This window comes from Streptopelia decaocto (genome assembly GCF_964273445.1).
Source record: "Streptopelia decaocto genome assembly, chromosome: 4".
In the NCBI taxonomy this organism is placed as follows: domain Eukaryota; kingdom Metazoa; phylum Chordata; class Aves; order Columbiformes; family Columbidae; genus Streptopelia; species Streptopelia decaocto.
The window spans coordinates 5,683,254-5,700,423 of record NC_138658.1 but is presented as its reverse complement, the minus strand read 5'-3'; the positions used below and the strand labels follow the sequence as shown (position 1 = coordinate 5,700,423).

Here is a 17,170-nt window from a genome sequence, read left to right as displayed (position 1 = left end):
CTTCCTGCCCTTTTGGTCACTGTGAGTCTCTGGGTTTAGACACAGTTCTGCCACCTCCTGGACAAGCACTCCACAAGTTCCTGCTGTGTCCTTCAGCTACAGTGCCTTCGTGCTTAGCACGGAACAGCAGAGGTAATCCAGGTTTGCAATATCGAAGGGCTTAATTCTCCTACCCCTTCAGCTTGTTCTGGAATGATGAAGAGAAAGCTAAACCCAGAAAAGAAACTTATTAGCTACCCTATTTCTCCTTCCTGATGTTATATTTCTTGGCTGATTAGTGACTTTAATATTCCAAGTATTTGTATGAAAAGTATTGGCACACTATTTCAGACAAATTCATTCTGATATGTAGTTAACAAAAATCAAATCGATAATTTCTGAAGTTAAAAGCAAGTCTGGTAAGTATTTTTTCCCTAAGAGAAGCTCTGCAGATTATTTTAAGTAGTCAAAGCTTTCATATTAATTTTAGCAAACCTCAGGTAGAACCACTGATCTCTTTTAAGTATGTATAGACCAACTAATTTCAAAATAAGCAAATAAAATAAGCAAACTAGGATTATCAAATCTTTAATTTTAGATTACATCTTGCTACTAAACAATTGGACAAATTGTGCATGTAGCTGGTGGCAGCTGCCCCAAGAACGAGTATCTTTCATGGTGGGGTGTGTTGTGTGGGGTTTTTTTTAAGTCATCTATTTAATCTCTTCACCCCACAGTATTTTTTTACTGATAAAGACAGTTTCTAAAGACTCTCTTCCTTTGGAGTTCTTAACTTAGGCATTGGGGAATGACAACCGGTTTTTTCTAAAGTAAGAGACTGATAGTTCTCTACTAGAAATTCAAATGTTTCGATTTATCATTCTTAAGTCCTGGTAAGGAAAACTTAATCATACTGAGTGAACATCCATGTAATACCTTGTTCTGCAGTTCTTAAAGGTTCTGACAGAAACAGAACATCTACAGGAAGAATTAAAGCATCAGAAAGAGCAAGCTGCTATCCAGAAGAACGTGATAGCAAATGGAGAAGAGAAACTGCGAAACACGGAAGAAAAAATGAATGAAGAAATAAACAAACTGAAAGAAAAGGCAAGTACAGTAATACGAAACCCTTAAAATAATGTAGAGGATGTGCCCTCAAAGACTCATTAGAATAACTACTGTTTACCTGTGGTAATCTGTAGTGATTTATTGGACAGATAGATGATGTCATAGTAATGCAATTTAGCAACGGGAGTTTTTGCTAATAGTTACGTGTGATTTTATAGTTTTTAAAAAATATTTTTAATAGGTATCCAAGTTGAATGAGGACTTAAATTTGGTAACTAAAGAAAGGCACCAGCTGCTGAGAGAACTAAAAGAAAAGACGGAGAGTGAAAGCGATAAACTTCAACAGCTGGAGGAACAGCGTCATTTGTTAACGGAGGAGAGAGAGCAGCTCTGGGAAATGCTGGAAAGTGTTCAAGCGGAGAAGAACAAACTGGAGATTAACCTACAGGAGAGTGTGGATAAGGTGCTTTATCTTTGATTAAAGTATAATTATAAATGCTTGGTAGGGGAAGATGGTTAATTCTTGAAGGTGTGTCGAAACGTGTATTACAAGTATTAATGTTATATACCCAGACTGAAGAATACTGGCATGCTTTAGCTTCTTTCTTGTGGAATGGCATTTAAAGATATACATAACACGTTATCTGAGGCTGCTTTATTTATGAATAAATGAGGAGCTGGAAAATACACGGATTTCATTACCAAAACACTTAACAGGCATTTTTTAATGAATTTGCTGAAATAGCGTGTTTCATAGTTGAGCTCCAAAGTTTTGGAACTAAAGCTGTCAAATGGTGATACGTTTATTTCTCTTCTGGATAAGGCATATCTTGACAACAGTGAAGACAAGTGGATTGGGTGGTATCCACTGAGCAGCAGTCCTTGTTCAGATATTTAGTAATCACTTTGAATATCTGTAGTTAACTCAAATCCACGGTGGGAGGAGAATCTTCTCTCACTACCAATATCTTCCAGGTCACCTTCATTTGAATGTCAATTGCCTTGCTGTCAAAACTTCAACTTCACCTCAAATTCAGATGTTTAGTGAAAGGGATGCTAATTCTTTAATAAATTAGGGAAGATAATTTAACAACACTGACAAGTCTAACCCATAAAATTGTGTTAAGTAATAATTTCTAGATAGTTCTTGATGTGAACCTTGCTCAAATTACATCTCTGCTTTGTGTTGCTCGTCTGTGCAAACAGGGATTGCAGAAAATACATCCAAACATGTCTGCAGCATACTTTGTCTAATTCTTTACATTATTAAGGATGCTAGTTGGCAGGCTTTGCTTAGTGAAAGCATACATTTTCAGATGAAATTTGAAGTTTCTTGTACTCAAACTAAAGCAGGGGCTATTTTGTGCCAAGTATTTTGATTCCTCTGCAATATCGAATGGCCTGGTGTGTGAGTAGATTCACATGCTGTCTCGGAACTGAATTCTATATTTGTTACTCTATTTTTCACTCCAGATTCTTGAAACTGAAAAGGAATTGAAGTGGCAACAAGAACTCCTCAGCAATGAGAAGATCAAAGCTGAAGAAAGAGAAGAACGCTTGTTAAAGGTTCAGAGACAGTCAGAGACTTTGGAGGACAGCCTGACTAACAAGGTGAGGGGTTTTGGTTTTAGTAGCTATTCTGCAGTTGTTTTCTGATGGTTTATCACTGTGCTATACTTTTGCTCAAGACAAATCCTATTTCATTTTTAATTCTCAGCAAATTATTTCTGTGTGTGCTGAACATGGACAAAGGATTTTGTACAGGTTTCTTTAGTGATATAAGTAGCATCCTCAACTTGTCTCAGTCTCATAAGCACTTGGGTTGGTCACTCCATTAGAATGTGTGGCTTAATAGTCATGGTTGTACATGTATTTATTCAGACTTTAAAAGGCACTGCTTGGCCTGTATGAACCTCAGCGGGTTTGGAATCCCTGGTGCTTTGCACACTTGGAGATTGTACCTGTTATTTAGAAAGTCTTGCACTTAGCTCTTGCCAGCTTGGTCTTTCTCCAGTTTTCACTTCTTCATTTTCCGCCTGTCAAACTTTTCCTTGTTCTGTAGATCAAAGGGTATATTTAAGGATTGCTTCAGATCAGCAAATATGTTAGTGTTCTAATTAGTAGAGAACATATAAAGACAATTTCATTGCCAATCTCTTATGCTAATCTTCCATTTCTTTTGATTTTCTTGTGATATGGACATATGTTGACTGCCTTTTTGCTTGTTTCCTCCTGCTTTACTAAAAACCAAAGCTGACTAGAGTTCAGTTCTCTGGGTGCAATGCTATTCCTCTTCCTTTACATTCTTCTTCTGAGTGATTAGAACAGTGAAATTATTTTTAAACTTCTCTTGCTGTTAGTGTGAATTTTAGAGTTATTAGCAATTCTGGGTTTTGTATTTGACACAACTGATCTGAGTACACAGACCAGGACCAAATCATAATGCTTGTTTTTTTCTCTGCTACTTATTATAGATCCAACAGTTAACGGAGAGGCTAAATACAGTATCATGTGAAAAAGACCAGTTATTGGCTGAAAGTACTAGTCATTCTTTCCAACTTAAAGAACAAATCTCATCAATTAATCAAGAAAAAGATGAGCTACAAAAACTTCTCCGGGATGTCACATCTGAGCGGGACCAGCTCAAGACAGAATTGCAAAAAAATTCTGAGATGGTTGGTGTTTCAAGTTGCATACCTAAGTTATTCATCCCTTCTCTTATTGAATGGTCCTTAAATATGTATGCTTTCATTTTAGTATGTTGAAACAAAGGCAAAACTGGAATGTGCTCTAGAGCAACTGAAGCAGAGAAGCTTGAATGATGTGTCCATTCAGGTGAATGCACTGGATAATGCAGAACAAATGGTTGATGACAGCCTGAAGGAAACGACCTTGAAAATTAAGGTAAGCTTCTCTGCTTATTTTAAGGATGTATGTAAAACCTTAATACTTGTTCTGGAGTATAAACCCTGCTTCTGTGCAAAATCCATTACGTTGTTTGCAGATCTTGCTCGGATGCTGCAAACCATTGTATCAGTTGATTTGCTGTTCGGTGGCCGTGCATCCTTTTCCAGGAACATTAAATTGAACTTCTCAGCTGAGACATCTCACTTGATTTCATTACTGTCCAGACACCCCCATAATTCCTCAGCTTTTGTTAATTAATTATCCTGAGTCTACTTTCTCATGGATGTGAGAAGTACTACTAAACTCCTGAAAGCCTAAATAAACCAGGATTTGTGAATACATATGAAATACTTTAAAGAGTACCATTGTACTGTAGTCTGTACATCTGTGTAGCAGATTTGGGCAGCTTTGTATGTGATACTTGAGTTGCAGCTCACTGGGAGTGCCTGTTGCATTTCTCAGCCTACTTGCTGCTCCATCACATCTCCCTTTTAACTGCAGAGTGCAAGGAACAACTTCATGATCCCTTTCTTTAAATAAAAGATCAAGGAGCGCATCCCAAGGGCAGCCCAGCTGGCAAACCTGTGAACAGGCAACAGTTTCATTTCAGGCTCAATCTACAGGTCTTGATGTGGCTAAGCAATCTAAATCATGAAAATAAGCTTGTGAAATATGATTTTCTAGAAAACCGAGACATTCCCGGCTTTTGTGCCTGGCTTAGTGTTTTTGTCATATTCCTGTGGCAAGCTAAAACCTGATTTAGCCCTATTAGCTTTTCTCTTGTAACCCCTATAGTATGTATTGGTTTTATTCCTGGGGTCTGATGCTTTAAGCTTCTCTTTATAGCTAATCACTCTTTTTATTATTGTGACTGAATGAATTTGTTTCACTTGCATTTAGGAGCTTCTCGATAAATTCCCAAATATAGAGAAGAGGTATGAATGTCTCTCTACAGTTTCTCTTAATCTAAAGAATGAACTGAACAGTCAGAAAGCACGGATAGCTGCTGTACTGCCTCAGCTCCCGTTGGAAAAGAGCAAACAAGTCAAAAGACTTCATACTATAAATGAAAAAGAAAACTCTCTTCTCCAGAGTTTATTGAACAAACTGAAGGTACAACTTAAAATGCTGAATATCTGGATGCTTCATATTGCTTTGGTGTAGGGTTTTTTAATAAGCTCTCAATATTAACAGCTAGGATTCTATATACTCTAATTTTGATTTTTGTGAATGCATATCTTGTGGAAAAATTGATAGTAGCCAAGTAATTAAACTCTTCTAGCCTTGCATACCTTCCCCAATTTGTAGGTCAGTGCAGAAACTGATTCCAGTTATCAGAAGAAATAATGAAGGGGAATTGGGAGTGAATTCTTGTTATCATATGGTTTACTGTACTTCTGCATAAAGTGGTTTTTGTTTCTTTATCAAAAAATGTTAAGGGTTTTTTAGGTTGTGATGGGCTGGGGGAGGCTGGGCTGGGGAGAGGCCGAGGTTCAATGTCCAGTATATAAAAATATGGGACATGATCTTGAGAGTCAGTAGTTTCTCTAAATATCCTTTAGCTAAAAGTATTCTGAAGAGCTTTATTTCATAACTTCTGTTAGGGTTTTTAGGTTTTGATCTTCTGGTTTTCCATACATGTCTCTCAACTTCTATGGTTAAAGATGTTTAAGATTTAAGTAGTGAGCACAACTAAATAAATCTTTAAATCAGCCCAGTGATATTAGTAGCATGCTTTAGAAATGCTGACCCGGCTAGAAGTCTTACATGCCACTGCTATACAGCACAGCACATGTGAGTGTTTTGCTTGTCCTGGACACCCGTGGACTAGGAGAGTAAATTGATTATAAAACATAGAATTTTAGCTGGATGCAGGGTACTATTTTAAAGCATATTCACTGATATATCCTGTGCTTCTACAACAGTTTCTGTTCAGTCGTGTTTGCTTCAAGAAAAGAGAATATCATGCTGCTGTTAACAAGTATGCAATGGAATTGCTTGAGGAAAAGAAGAAACAAGGTCAGCTACGAGCTCAGATTCAGAGTCTCAAGAAGACCTATTTGAACCAGAATGAGAGATCATCTCAGGAGTTCAACATCACTGAAGTGCTGCGGAGGTTGCACTTGGATGCAGAGGTAGCATTTGAAACTGTTCAGACAGAAAGACTTGAGTATTTGAAGGCGTGGGGTGATGTGGTGCTAATCTAAGGGCATTGCTTTTATTTGTGAACACGTCACTTAAGGGGGGGAGGTAGAATTTGTAGTTTTTTGTGCTAACAATTCTATAATATGAAGATTCTGTTTTATAAAGTGGCTTAAAATGAAATTATTAGTTTATAACATAGTTGGAATGTTATTTACTCATTTGCCCTGTAATATAGGTACTACCCGATACCCAGCTGACTTTTAAAAGAAAGAGAAAATCTTAGTAACAACAGGCATATTTTGTCCCATTCCCACCTGCCCCAGGAATGTAGATTATCTTCCCGTTTTCCCAATAGGGTGTCATTAAAAATAGCAAAACTCTTTCTGTATGATAATTGGATGCTAAAACAGACTTTCTGCAAGTATTGATAGCTAAGAGAGCAAAACGTATATTTAGACATATAGTTAACAAAGCAATATTTAAGCTTGAATTCCCTCTTTTTATTAAAGAGCATTCTCAAAGACATATCAGAAATGGAAAGCGAACTTCTCAGCATAGAAGGGGGGTTACAGCAGGAAGAAAGTGCTAGAAAAGAAACAACAGAGTTCTGGGAAGCTTGTTCAGGTACTCACTGTGATACAGAGGAACTTGAAGAAAAGTTAAACAAAGATAACGAAAGGCTTCTGCAAGTCATTAACTTCTGGAATCCTAAATCAAAGGTAAAGTTAAATCTTCTTTAAGCAGCAATGTATTTTCTGTAAGGACTCTATAAATGCCTCTAATCTGACTGAAAACAAAACACCAAAATAGGCTATTTAAAGATTATTTGTTGTTATCAGCACTTACTATATTTATGTTCAACTGTAAGATGTAGGGATACGTAAAAGCTTTTAAAGACTTCTTTCCTTATGCATCCGAACTTGGAAACTTGCTTTCTAAAAGACTTTAAAGGTGATAAATGGGGGTGGGGGAGCATGTTCTTTGTTAGTGGTTTTATTAGACTGAATTCTGGAAGCCATATATTCAAAACTGTTATAAAGCTTTGCTTGCAGAATTTGCCAGCCTGATACAATCGCTTTCTCCAGGCTTTATGCCCACAAGATTGTCTGTTCTCTTCAAGCCAACTTTAAAATGGCTAAGGTAGTTTTGATAAAAACTTTATTGTAGTCTGTAATCTCACGTATTTTCTAACTTAAAGTCAAGTTATTATATTTCCAACTTCTTGTGCACCCCCAGCCCGCTTGCTGGTGGGTGCTGTGAGAAGCAGAAAAGGCCTTGGCTCTGTGTAAACCCTGCTCAGCAATAGCAAAAACATCCCTGTGCTCTCAGCACTGTTTTCAGCACAAATCTGAAACACAGCCCCATAGTAGCTGCTATAAGGCAAATTAACTCTATCCCAGCCAAAACCAGCATGTAGTCAATGAATGCGTTCTAGCGAAATTTCTGATAGCAAGCATCTTCACATGGAACACTGAAACTAGAATGAAATAAAGAATCTTTGTTTCTTTACCCTATTTCTAGCTGATTCAAAAATTACTTAAATTTTATTTTTGTGACACTATTTTCAGATACTCCTTCAACTTTCTTCAGAGCTGGATGCCAGAACTGCCAATTATTGTAAAAATGCTGACATTGAATTGAAACAGATAAAAGAGAAAAGTGAAGAGTTGCTTTTGGAACTAAACACTCTTAAAGAACAGCTGGGCCCTAGGGGCTCTGCCAGTCTTGCATTACAAGAAGAAAACTACAGGCTTCATAATAAATTAAAGGCTGCAGAACAAGATATAAAGGTACCAGTATTTGTTTCTAAGGAAAAGTTCTTTGCCTGTTTGCTAAGTGAGAGTACTTCCAACTGAAAAGAAAACACAGATTGATGGCAACAGTAAATCTCTGCCACAAGAGACACTGGCCCAGAGTGCACTTGATTTTTGGAGCTTTTTTATTCCCAAAGTTTGAGCTCTTGCCTGTAATATGATTTAATTGCCTGTTTTCTGTACGCAAATAGATGTGAGTCTAGAAATCCATAGGACATGTTCCCCTGTGGTGTTGAAGTATTGATTTTAATAGTGTGGTAGTCTTGATGCTTCCTTCCAGTATATGGTATTCACTATGTCAAACTGGAAGCTGGAGAATAATTCTGTCTTTAATCCTAAGAACTGAGGACTGATTTTTCTCTCTGTCCTATTTTTTTATGTCACAGTTACCCATGTTTAAAGTATATTTTTTTCTTAGAATTGAGTGTTCCAGAATACTAAAAGGTGGCACAAAATAGTGAGGTAGGCACCAAGAGTTTCCATAAAGCCTACAGTGTCAGATTTTTTCATTTGCTTGTATGAAGAATACAACAGTGTGCTGTTATTGTTGTATCTCTTGGCATGACTACTCATAACTCATTGATATATCTCAATAGGCTATGGAAGTAAAAATTCGGAAGTTGGAAACTGTAATAAGTGAAGCAGAAAAAGACGTCAAAGAGAAAGATGACAGGATAAACAAGTTACAAGCACATATAAGAATAAAAACAGACACAAGTGAGCTCACCCAACTGCAAGCCAAACTGAATGAGACGGAGAAGTGCCTCAGAAGTGCATTATCAGAAAAACAGAGTCTCCAGGTATGAGCAAAATACTCTTCTCATTCTCCTCTGATCTCAGAGAGAACAGCTGCAGATGACACATTGCTCTCTAAAGTCCATTTATTGTTCTCTATGGCATTCTTAAACACTCTACTTGCCTGTTTAGCATGCATTTTCACATGCAGCCTTCAGAGACAAAATTTACAATGCATGTTATGATATTAGAAGCTAAACTTATCACTTATGCATAATGCATTTCTGAAACATTCTAAAAAATATATATAAATTTTGAAACTAAAACATGAACTGTTTTTTCTCTGTAATATATTTGCATATTAGTTCAAAATTCCCAGACTTATATCTGCAAATAAGTCAACAAAACTTGCTAAAATATGATTGCATGTTAGGATATCAACTAATACTATAGTGCTAGTTAGTAATGTGAGCGCTCTTGCTCCAAAATAACTTCTGCTCCCAGTCTTGTCCTGCAAAATCTATCATACTAAAGATATAAAGTAAGCAACCCTTGAAGTCATTGCTAATTAGCAAGTCTTTCTTCATACTATATCTTCTATTTTCAGGCAAAATTAGATAAAGGTGCCGAGTTGTACAAAGATGAAATCGATAATCTGAAAACACAGTTGGTAAAATATGATATGGAAAGAATGAAACAATCCAACTCTTTTGATATAAAGTAAGTTCAAATTTTACCTTGTTGCAATTCTCAGCTACTTGGATCTTTGCTTCTTATTCTGCGGAAAAAACAGAAAAGCAGCAGCTATCATTCAGCCTTAGGTGTCCTTTGTCTTTATTGTAGCTGGACTCCAAAGAAAGCAAAAACTGTATATTTCTCGGGTTGATTACAAAACTTCCCTATACACCCACCAAAATTTTGCAATCAACCTGTGTTCAGCCATAAGTGAAATAACTTAGGACAAAAGAAGCTGAGGGGAGAGCAGTAACTGAAATCACTCTCTAGTTCACTGGAGAAGAAGGGATACAGAGCAAATAATTCTAGCCCAACTTTTGGTTTTGTGCACTTTACCTAAAATCTAACTGACAACGAGTTTTATGTAGTTTAACCTGTACAACTTGAGTATGTTTGTATCTGATAAGTCATTTGGAAATCAAACTAGCTCTCCTGCAACTGTGATAATTAATAAACTGAGGCTTTCTGTTTTGTTTTTTTTTTCCTTTTTCTATTCCTGCCCAATACAGACTTGCTAATTATAAAGCTCTTGTAGAACACCAAGAACAACAGTTAAGAAAGCTAAAAGAAGAACTTAGAAGAGCACAGCAAGAGCAAGATGCTACTGGTAAATTCAAGATAAATATAGGAGACTCTTCCATAAACATCAGCTTTAAGGTTATATTGTTAAAGTTCAGATTGAGATGCAGGCCTTTTACCTCAAAGGGTATGGGGTGGTTGGGTCTTGTAACCTAGTGAGGTTTTACATATAAAACCATAGGATGGAATAGGCTAAAAAATATATTGTCTTGGCTTTAAGCACTGTCCAAATAACACACACATCCACATAAAACTCTTTTCCAGGGGTGCTGGAAAAAGCAGCTCCTCAGCAATCCCAAATGCCCGTTACTTGCGGTGGTGGCAGTGGCATCGTCCAGAGCACGCACATACTTGTTCTGAAATCTGAGCAAGCGAAGCTACAGAAAGAGAATTCCCACCTGAAGAAAGAAAATGACACTCTGATAAGGTAACTATAAAGCTCATCAGTAACGTGTCAAATCATTTGTTGCTATTTAACTAGGCATGTCATTAGTGTTTCTTTTTGGGACACCTATAGAAGTAATTATTATTAATTTCAGATTTTCTAGATTCTTTCACATCAAAGACTTTACTTAAAAGTTGGTGAATTATTGTTTAAGTATATATGTCTTTTGAACTTTAAAGTGTTCTCTTAAATGTTAGAAGATATGCTAAAAGTTGTATGTTGGAAGGAATTTAGCTTAAAAAAAACAAGTTCTGCCTCTGAAAGCAAGATACACAGGATGCATTGCCATGTCTGTGGTATGTCACCTGCAAATACAGAAACTGCCAGCAATTTGTCCTTATTTAAAGCAACTACTTTAATTTTTTCTTTGTTAATTCTTTTTTCAGTAATGAGCTTCAGCTGAAAGAGGAACTTAGAAAATGGAAAGAAAGAGCCCTAAGATGGAAAGAACAATCCTCAAGAGAAAGCACTCGAGGGACAGTACCAAGGTCTCCACGGAAGACAGTGTCATATTCCCTTAAAGAGCAAATGCCTTCAACCTCCAAGGAACCTATTTCTCAGGAAACTGTGATTCAGGACATATCAAAGCCTCTGCCACTGACCTGTCCAACAAATTTATTTGATAATTCCAGCTTGGTTACACTAACAGGTATGTAATGCAGTGGTGTTCTCCTATTTTGGATTTGGAGAGGCAAAATATAAGGGGTGGTCTGTAAGTTGAGGGTAAATGCTCTGTATTTTCTACATTCCAACCTGAAACTTGCATAATGACACAGTTCTCCTGAATGGTTGGTCAGCTGATTGTCTGACCAAATGGAGCTGTGAAGCTTATGTATGCTCTACAGAACGTAAATACTCCAGAGTCTTTCACCCCCTGAAGACTTTTACTGCAGTGGAAGTGTTGATGACTGACTTTAAGTAGTGAATTAGCAGAATATCATTAGTAGATAGCTGATGCTCTAAAATGTTTTGCCTTTTAATTTTACATTGGTTAAACACAGACTTCTGGTAAAACTGTTCAAAGTTAAATGCTCTTTAAGTGTTTTCTACACTTTAAGCTAGTAGACTTTAGTCTTAGATGTTGAATCTGCCAGTGTGCCTGGCTCCAGCTGCAGTAATAACTGTTTTGAGAACTTCAGTTCCTCAGCCCTACTCAGGATTTCTTATATCTGACCTGGTGACTCTGGGGAAGTCTCCTAGGGATCTATGCTGGCATATTAATGCTACTGTCCTCATCATTACACCAGCTTCTAATAACTTGCAGAAGGCCCCAGCAGACATGTTGAAGAGTTAACCAGTTTTCAAGGTATTAGTGGCAGAATTCCAAAAGAATGTGACTTGTTGCCATTTCTTGTGATGGCCAACTTGGTAACGGTCCAGGCTTCCTCACAACACAAAGCTCCTCGGAGGCCAGATTTGATAGGTGACACTAGTAAAGATTAAATTGTGGTATTCCTGCTGCTTGTCTAACTGGTAAAGCTTACGTGTTATTTTAATGCTCTCGTCTTCTGTACAGATACACGATCTGCAGGAAGAGAGCCCACAGAAGAACATCTTAAGCACTGGTTTGGAAGTTCAGAGAAAGATAAAGCCCCTGAGTGCACCACCCAATAAAGGCACTCTGTTCTAAGCTGCCTTTGCAGTGGCTACAACCACTGAAATATCTGAAAGATAATCGCTTCAAATCAAAGGCCATCAGCCTCTTCCACAAACTGTGGGCAGAGATTTAATAGCATGCAGATCCCTTGCTGCTTTGGAGCTGCTACCTTGCACAACTGGAAAAGCTGAAATGCAAGAACAAAAATGGAAAAGTAGTCCTGTTGCCCACAGCTTGCTGATCTGATGATGTTCTACTTTGGTGGGGTTTGTTTTTTTGATGGCAAAGAAAAAAAAGTTAATGTGTTGGAAAAAAAAAAAAACCAAACAGGAATGGATCACAAACTAATCTATGGAATTTCTGCATCTTAAACTCTTCTGTCATTCCTGAAACAACTCTCTTTGTGTTGGTCAGTATTTGTATGTCCAGAGTGCTGCTGAGTTGGAAAGAATGATGCTATTTGTTTCTCGGCATACGGTTTTTGTACCATGCGTTCTCTAACTCCACAGAAACTGCATTTTCACCATAATTTTAACCTCTCTGGACATTGCAACTGAAGTTAGTAACTTTCTGTTGATAGGGCACACAATCAAGGGTTCCTCTTAAACTCCTTACAATATTTCTGCAGCTCAGCCAATTATGGTGCCAGGAGTAACTCTGTATTTTTCATCATCTTTCAATATGCTTCCAGGTCCTGTCTGAAGTCGAGTATTAGATTTTTTGGTAATAGTAAGCAGTGGACCTGACACTTCTGCTGTTCTAGTGAATGGAAAGTAAACTGGATAATCAGGGCTGCAAGACAGACTGTTTTACTGGCCTGTTTATCTGCATTGTGAGACTTATTTGTTTTGTATGTTTTGTGTAAGATTTGTTTTGACAATAAATTTTATTGTGCTAAGTACTTTGCTGATCACTTCACTTGTTCTACGATCTGAGGATGTTGATTACTTGATGTCTTTACTTGTGAAAAAATAAAAGCTGAGGCAGCTTCCCCCTTAAAATTCTGGCAGAGTCAAGGTCACACTGCGGCCAAACAGGACAATCTGTGGTGCGATTTGACAGCAGAGGTACTCGGAATCATGTCTCATTCTTGGAATGCATTGGCATCTGATTCCCAAGGGCTGTTGTTGGCTCATCGCTTTGTTAAAAGATTCTACGACACTTCCTGTGTGTGCAGGTCGGCTTGATGGGAAGCTCATCCTGCCGTCTGCAGCAGTGCAGGGGATTGGACCAGCAGCAGCTACAGTAAACTGGAGAATGTTTGTTCCTCTGTACCCAAGCCAGGTCTCTAATGTGAGCTTGTCCACTGACACCTGCACCAAATGAGTTCTTGAATGAATAAACTATAGATGAAGCCAGAGCTACCCCCTGAGAAATTCAGGGAATAATATAGTCACTATACTGTATCACACTTGCTTTGTGCTGTTTGAATTTCTGAAAGTGTTCAAGTCTGAGTGGTGACATTAGGCAAGGACCAGGGCAAGATTTCAGAAAACCTGCAACTGCTTTTCTATACTGTCTGTACCTTCAATCCAGTATCTTTGCAGCTTTGTCCTGGGAGAAGGTAAGAAGTATAGAGGGAATATTTCCTGTTAGAAGGCTGGATACTGTGAAGATCACTATAGTAAAGCCAAGGTGCTTTACTTACATTAATAGCTGGTGTAACCAAGTCTATGTGATACTAACAGCACTGCTGCAACAAGGTTCACAATTGGCAACTGTGAGAAATCCTTTACAAATGTTATTTACTTAATGATAAACAGAATTCAACATACGTATTAACTTTCTGGCTGCCTTTTAATTCCTTTTGACTGTGTTTTCCCCTGCTACTTCCTTCTTCTACAGCAAACAGAGAAACGAGTAGAGTTCTCCTAGTATCTCTGTAAGATAATCAAGAATCTAGGAAAAGCTCCCGTAAGGAGGATTTTTGCCAGACTAGTTTCTCATGTATGTGGATAAGAATGCAGAAGACTACTGATCTTGGCACTTGCATTAAAATATTCAGTCCAAGGAGCAGGTAACTTTCCTGATGGTTTCACTTTGTAAACACCCAACACGCCATGGAAGGCTGGTGTACTTAATGCCACTATTCTCTTAAGCCGCACTTGAGACACTTACTCTGAAGATTAGGGGCTACAGCCCAAGGTGTCAGAATGCTTTTGACACGGAGGTTACTTTGTTAGCATAGCTGCTGATTTATCAGCAATAGCAATGCAGAAAAAGCACATTTTGAGGGAAGCATCAAGAATAAAGGAATATCCCTGGTTAAGTATAAAAGAGAAGTCATGCTTCTTTTAATATTGCTTTATTCCAATGATTTGGATGCAAAGGATTTTCACAAAGTTTATAGACCACCATTCCTTTTTTTATGACGTGTGCCTTTATCTGTCAAATCCCATAACCTCATTTAAATCCAACAATACAGACAATTCTAGCCTGACATGTTTGTAATATGCTTGCTAGTGCACATGCAGCTAATAAGGGCAATAATATAATAATACTAATTGTCTTAGTCTGGTTACTGTTTTTAGACTTTGCTTATGGATACCTTACTTCAAGGAAAATATTTAAACCTGTCTTACATCATGTATAGTTACTTAGTTGTCCCCAGAATGTGTGGTAATTGACGTCCATTACTCCCTGACATGCCCAAGATGAAAAGTGAGAGATCAGCTGCCTTCAACCAACCTTTATTTCAAGCCAAAAAAGGAAATGAGGGGTTTATTTTTTGTAAGATCTGAAATACCTGAACATAAACTGCTTCTCTTACTTGTATTTTTCAGGCTTTCGCTAAAGAAGGAGCCAAAGTCATTGCTACAGACATCAATGAGTCTAAGTTGCAAGAACTGGAGAAATATCCAGGTAAATGACCTATAGCAGGCATTAGTTAATCTCCTAAAAGTTTTATTGTAGACTGGCTGAAATATAGTTCGAGGATAGGACAAACTTCAAAAGACCAGAAAAAATGGAAAATATCCAATTCTTGAGATGTTGGCATTGCTTTATTCTGTGGTGTGGAAGGACAGAGAATTAGCATGTAAAATACTGCAACATCAGCCTAGCAGATGGAGTATTGTTCCAGGTATGTGCAATAACTTTGAGTTTCTTGTGTCACAGAAGCAGTTGATTTCTGCTTCCCAAAAAGGCACCCATTTCAACTACCTTTTGAGATCACTAGGCCAGTTGTCAAACATCACTCTGAAAGGCATGGAATGTTTTCCTCGGATTACACAAACTAACATCCAGTTATACAAAAAGTATACTCGGTGCACTAGATAAGCCTGTTCTGTTTGTACAAATGCTCAGGCCTGAAGGTTGCTTTCCCACTGATATCACAGGAACATACTTCAAGGAGCAGGTTTTGCATAGCCATGTTTCTTAATCGTAAGCGACACAAGTGTGGGATATTATATTCAAAAACAAAACAAACCACACCACCGTATTTTTTTCCATCTTGAAATAAAAAATAAGACCTGGATATATTTTACAACTGAAAATGCTTTCAACTCAATGTGACAGAAGGAAGTGGATTTCATGAATTCCTGTTACAGGGCGACAGTTGAATATGCAAAGCCACTTGTCTCTAACACAGCTTTTAGAGTGAACATTGGTCTCTGCTGGCTGGAGTTCACCACCAGCAATCCCTTTGTAATCCTTGAGGAACTTCAGGACTTTTCAGGTTCAATCTGAAGGCGTTTAAGGAAGTGTTACATTTTTTTAACCGTGCATGTTTTTCCCTCTGTCAGTGCGTTCACAAGGAAAGAGATCATTTTCTTTATCAGTCATTTCTAACCTTTTGGTATATGATCGTTGTGGTCTTTGAATTTTATCCAGGAGAGGTAATTCCAGTGCTGATGTTAATCACTACCCTGTAGTCTAATTGCATCATTATACGCAAATCTCTTCAAAACTGCCTATATCATTTAACAAAGGCTTATAAAGCCTGTTTGTGGACTCATAAGTTGGTTTTCAAAAGAAACAGGGTTTTATCCATTTCAGATCAAATTCTCCTATAATTTAAACATCACTCAGATGCTTTACAGAGAGCTTTACAGTATTTCATAGCATCATGTGCATTGGATGAGGCCTCTGGAGGCCTTTTAGTCCTGCCCACCTCTCAGAGTGGCTCTGGTTAGTACAGGTTGCACGGGGCTGTGTTGAGTCAAGTTCTGAGCATCTTCAGTGAAGAAATTTCCTCAACAACATCTGTAGGTACCTATTCCAGTTAAACTGCCTGCATGGTTTTAAAATAATAATGATATTTCTAAAACAAACAAAACCTCAAACAAGAAAAAATGCCCACCAAAATGCAAACACACTTTATATTCTGTCAGATCTTTCCATGTTCTAACTTTTCTGTTGCCTTCCATCCTTCCCCTGTGGGCCTTTGAGAAGTCTGGTTCCATCTGTTATACAGTCTCCCAATAGGTAGCTGTAGACATCTATTAGACTGTGTGTCACTAGTTGCATATGACTAAATTGTGAAAAACTATGCTTTGGGACATAGCCATGCTCTGCACTAGATGTCCTTTCATCCATATGCAGCACATGCTGTGACAAAGGGTCTTGGTGTCCTGGGAGCCTGATTGTATGCACTGAGGGGATTACTGGGGAATGCTCTGACTCTTCCTTTTCCACTTATCCAGGTTTCCTTTGGATGAAAAGTTTGGGTATTTGAGAAGGGAGCACAGCTCAATCTTTACATGCAGTTTGGAGTGAAGGTACAGGCGAAGTGTATCGTGAATTATGCCTATTCCATAGTAAGGACTCAGCCTTGACAGAGGTGAGCAAAGCTAGTTGTCTTAAGATTGCTGGAAGATACTTAAGTAAAATAAGGTAAAATAATGCACAGATTATATCATATAGTATTACAGCTCATCTGGAAGTGTAGTTATGTTACTTTGCTCTTTCAACTTCTGTCCCAGGGATGGCACAGCGGTGGTTGGCCCTACAGCAGTTGTGTTAGAGGCGCTGGTTCTGTCAAAGTGTTTGGAAGTATGTTTTGCTAACATACTGTTAAAATTGCCATGAATGACACGGGCTGATTGCCTATGAATATGGTTACCTTAAAAAAATACACACAACTCCATTTATCAAGTTTGTGAATGAAGCTGTGTGCAATTTCATATGTAGATATTTTAAATGCATATATATGTGGGGGAAGGA

At 37.9% G+C, this 17,170-nt stretch overlaps 1 protein-coding gene across 2 annotated transcripts in view; it reads left to right on the top strand.

The window, feature by feature from the left end:
• The window catches only part of CENPE (centromere protein E), a 35,153-nt gene extending 22,248 nt beyond the window's left edge, over nt 1-12,905 (top strand). For both annotated transcript variants that reach the window (XM_082051619.1, XM_082051618.1), the window contains 15 exons: nt 928-1,086; nt 1,289-1,510; nt 2,521-2,658; nt 3,522-3,722; nt 3,805-3,951; nt 4,855-5,067; nt 5,880-6,089; nt 6,609-6,818; nt 7,668-7,889; nt 8,510-8,713; nt 9,256-9,368; nt 9,893-9,990; nt 10,227-10,389; nt 10,794-11,056; nt 11,924-12,905. In XM_082051619.1, coding sequence (XP_081907745.1) covers nt 928-1,086; nt 1,289-1,510; nt 2,521-2,658; nt 3,522-3,722; nt 3,805-3,951; nt 4,855-5,067; nt 5,880-6,089; nt 6,609-6,818; nt 7,668-7,889; nt 8,510-8,713; nt 9,256-9,368; nt 9,893-9,990; nt 10,227-10,389; nt 10,794-11,056; nt 11,924-12,021 — 2,661 coding nt within the window. In that variant the 3' untranslated portion in view covers nt 12,022-12,905. The remainder of the gene's footprint in view (nt 1-927; nt 1,087-1,288; nt 1,511-2,520; nt 2,659-3,521; nt 3,723-3,804; nt 3,952-4,854; nt 5,068-5,879; nt 6,090-6,608; nt 6,819-7,667; nt 7,890-8,509; nt 8,714-9,255; nt 9,369-9,892; nt 9,991-10,226; nt 10,390-10,793; nt 11,057-11,923) is intronic.
• The last annotated feature ends 4,265 nt before the right edge of the window (nt 12,906-17,170 follow it).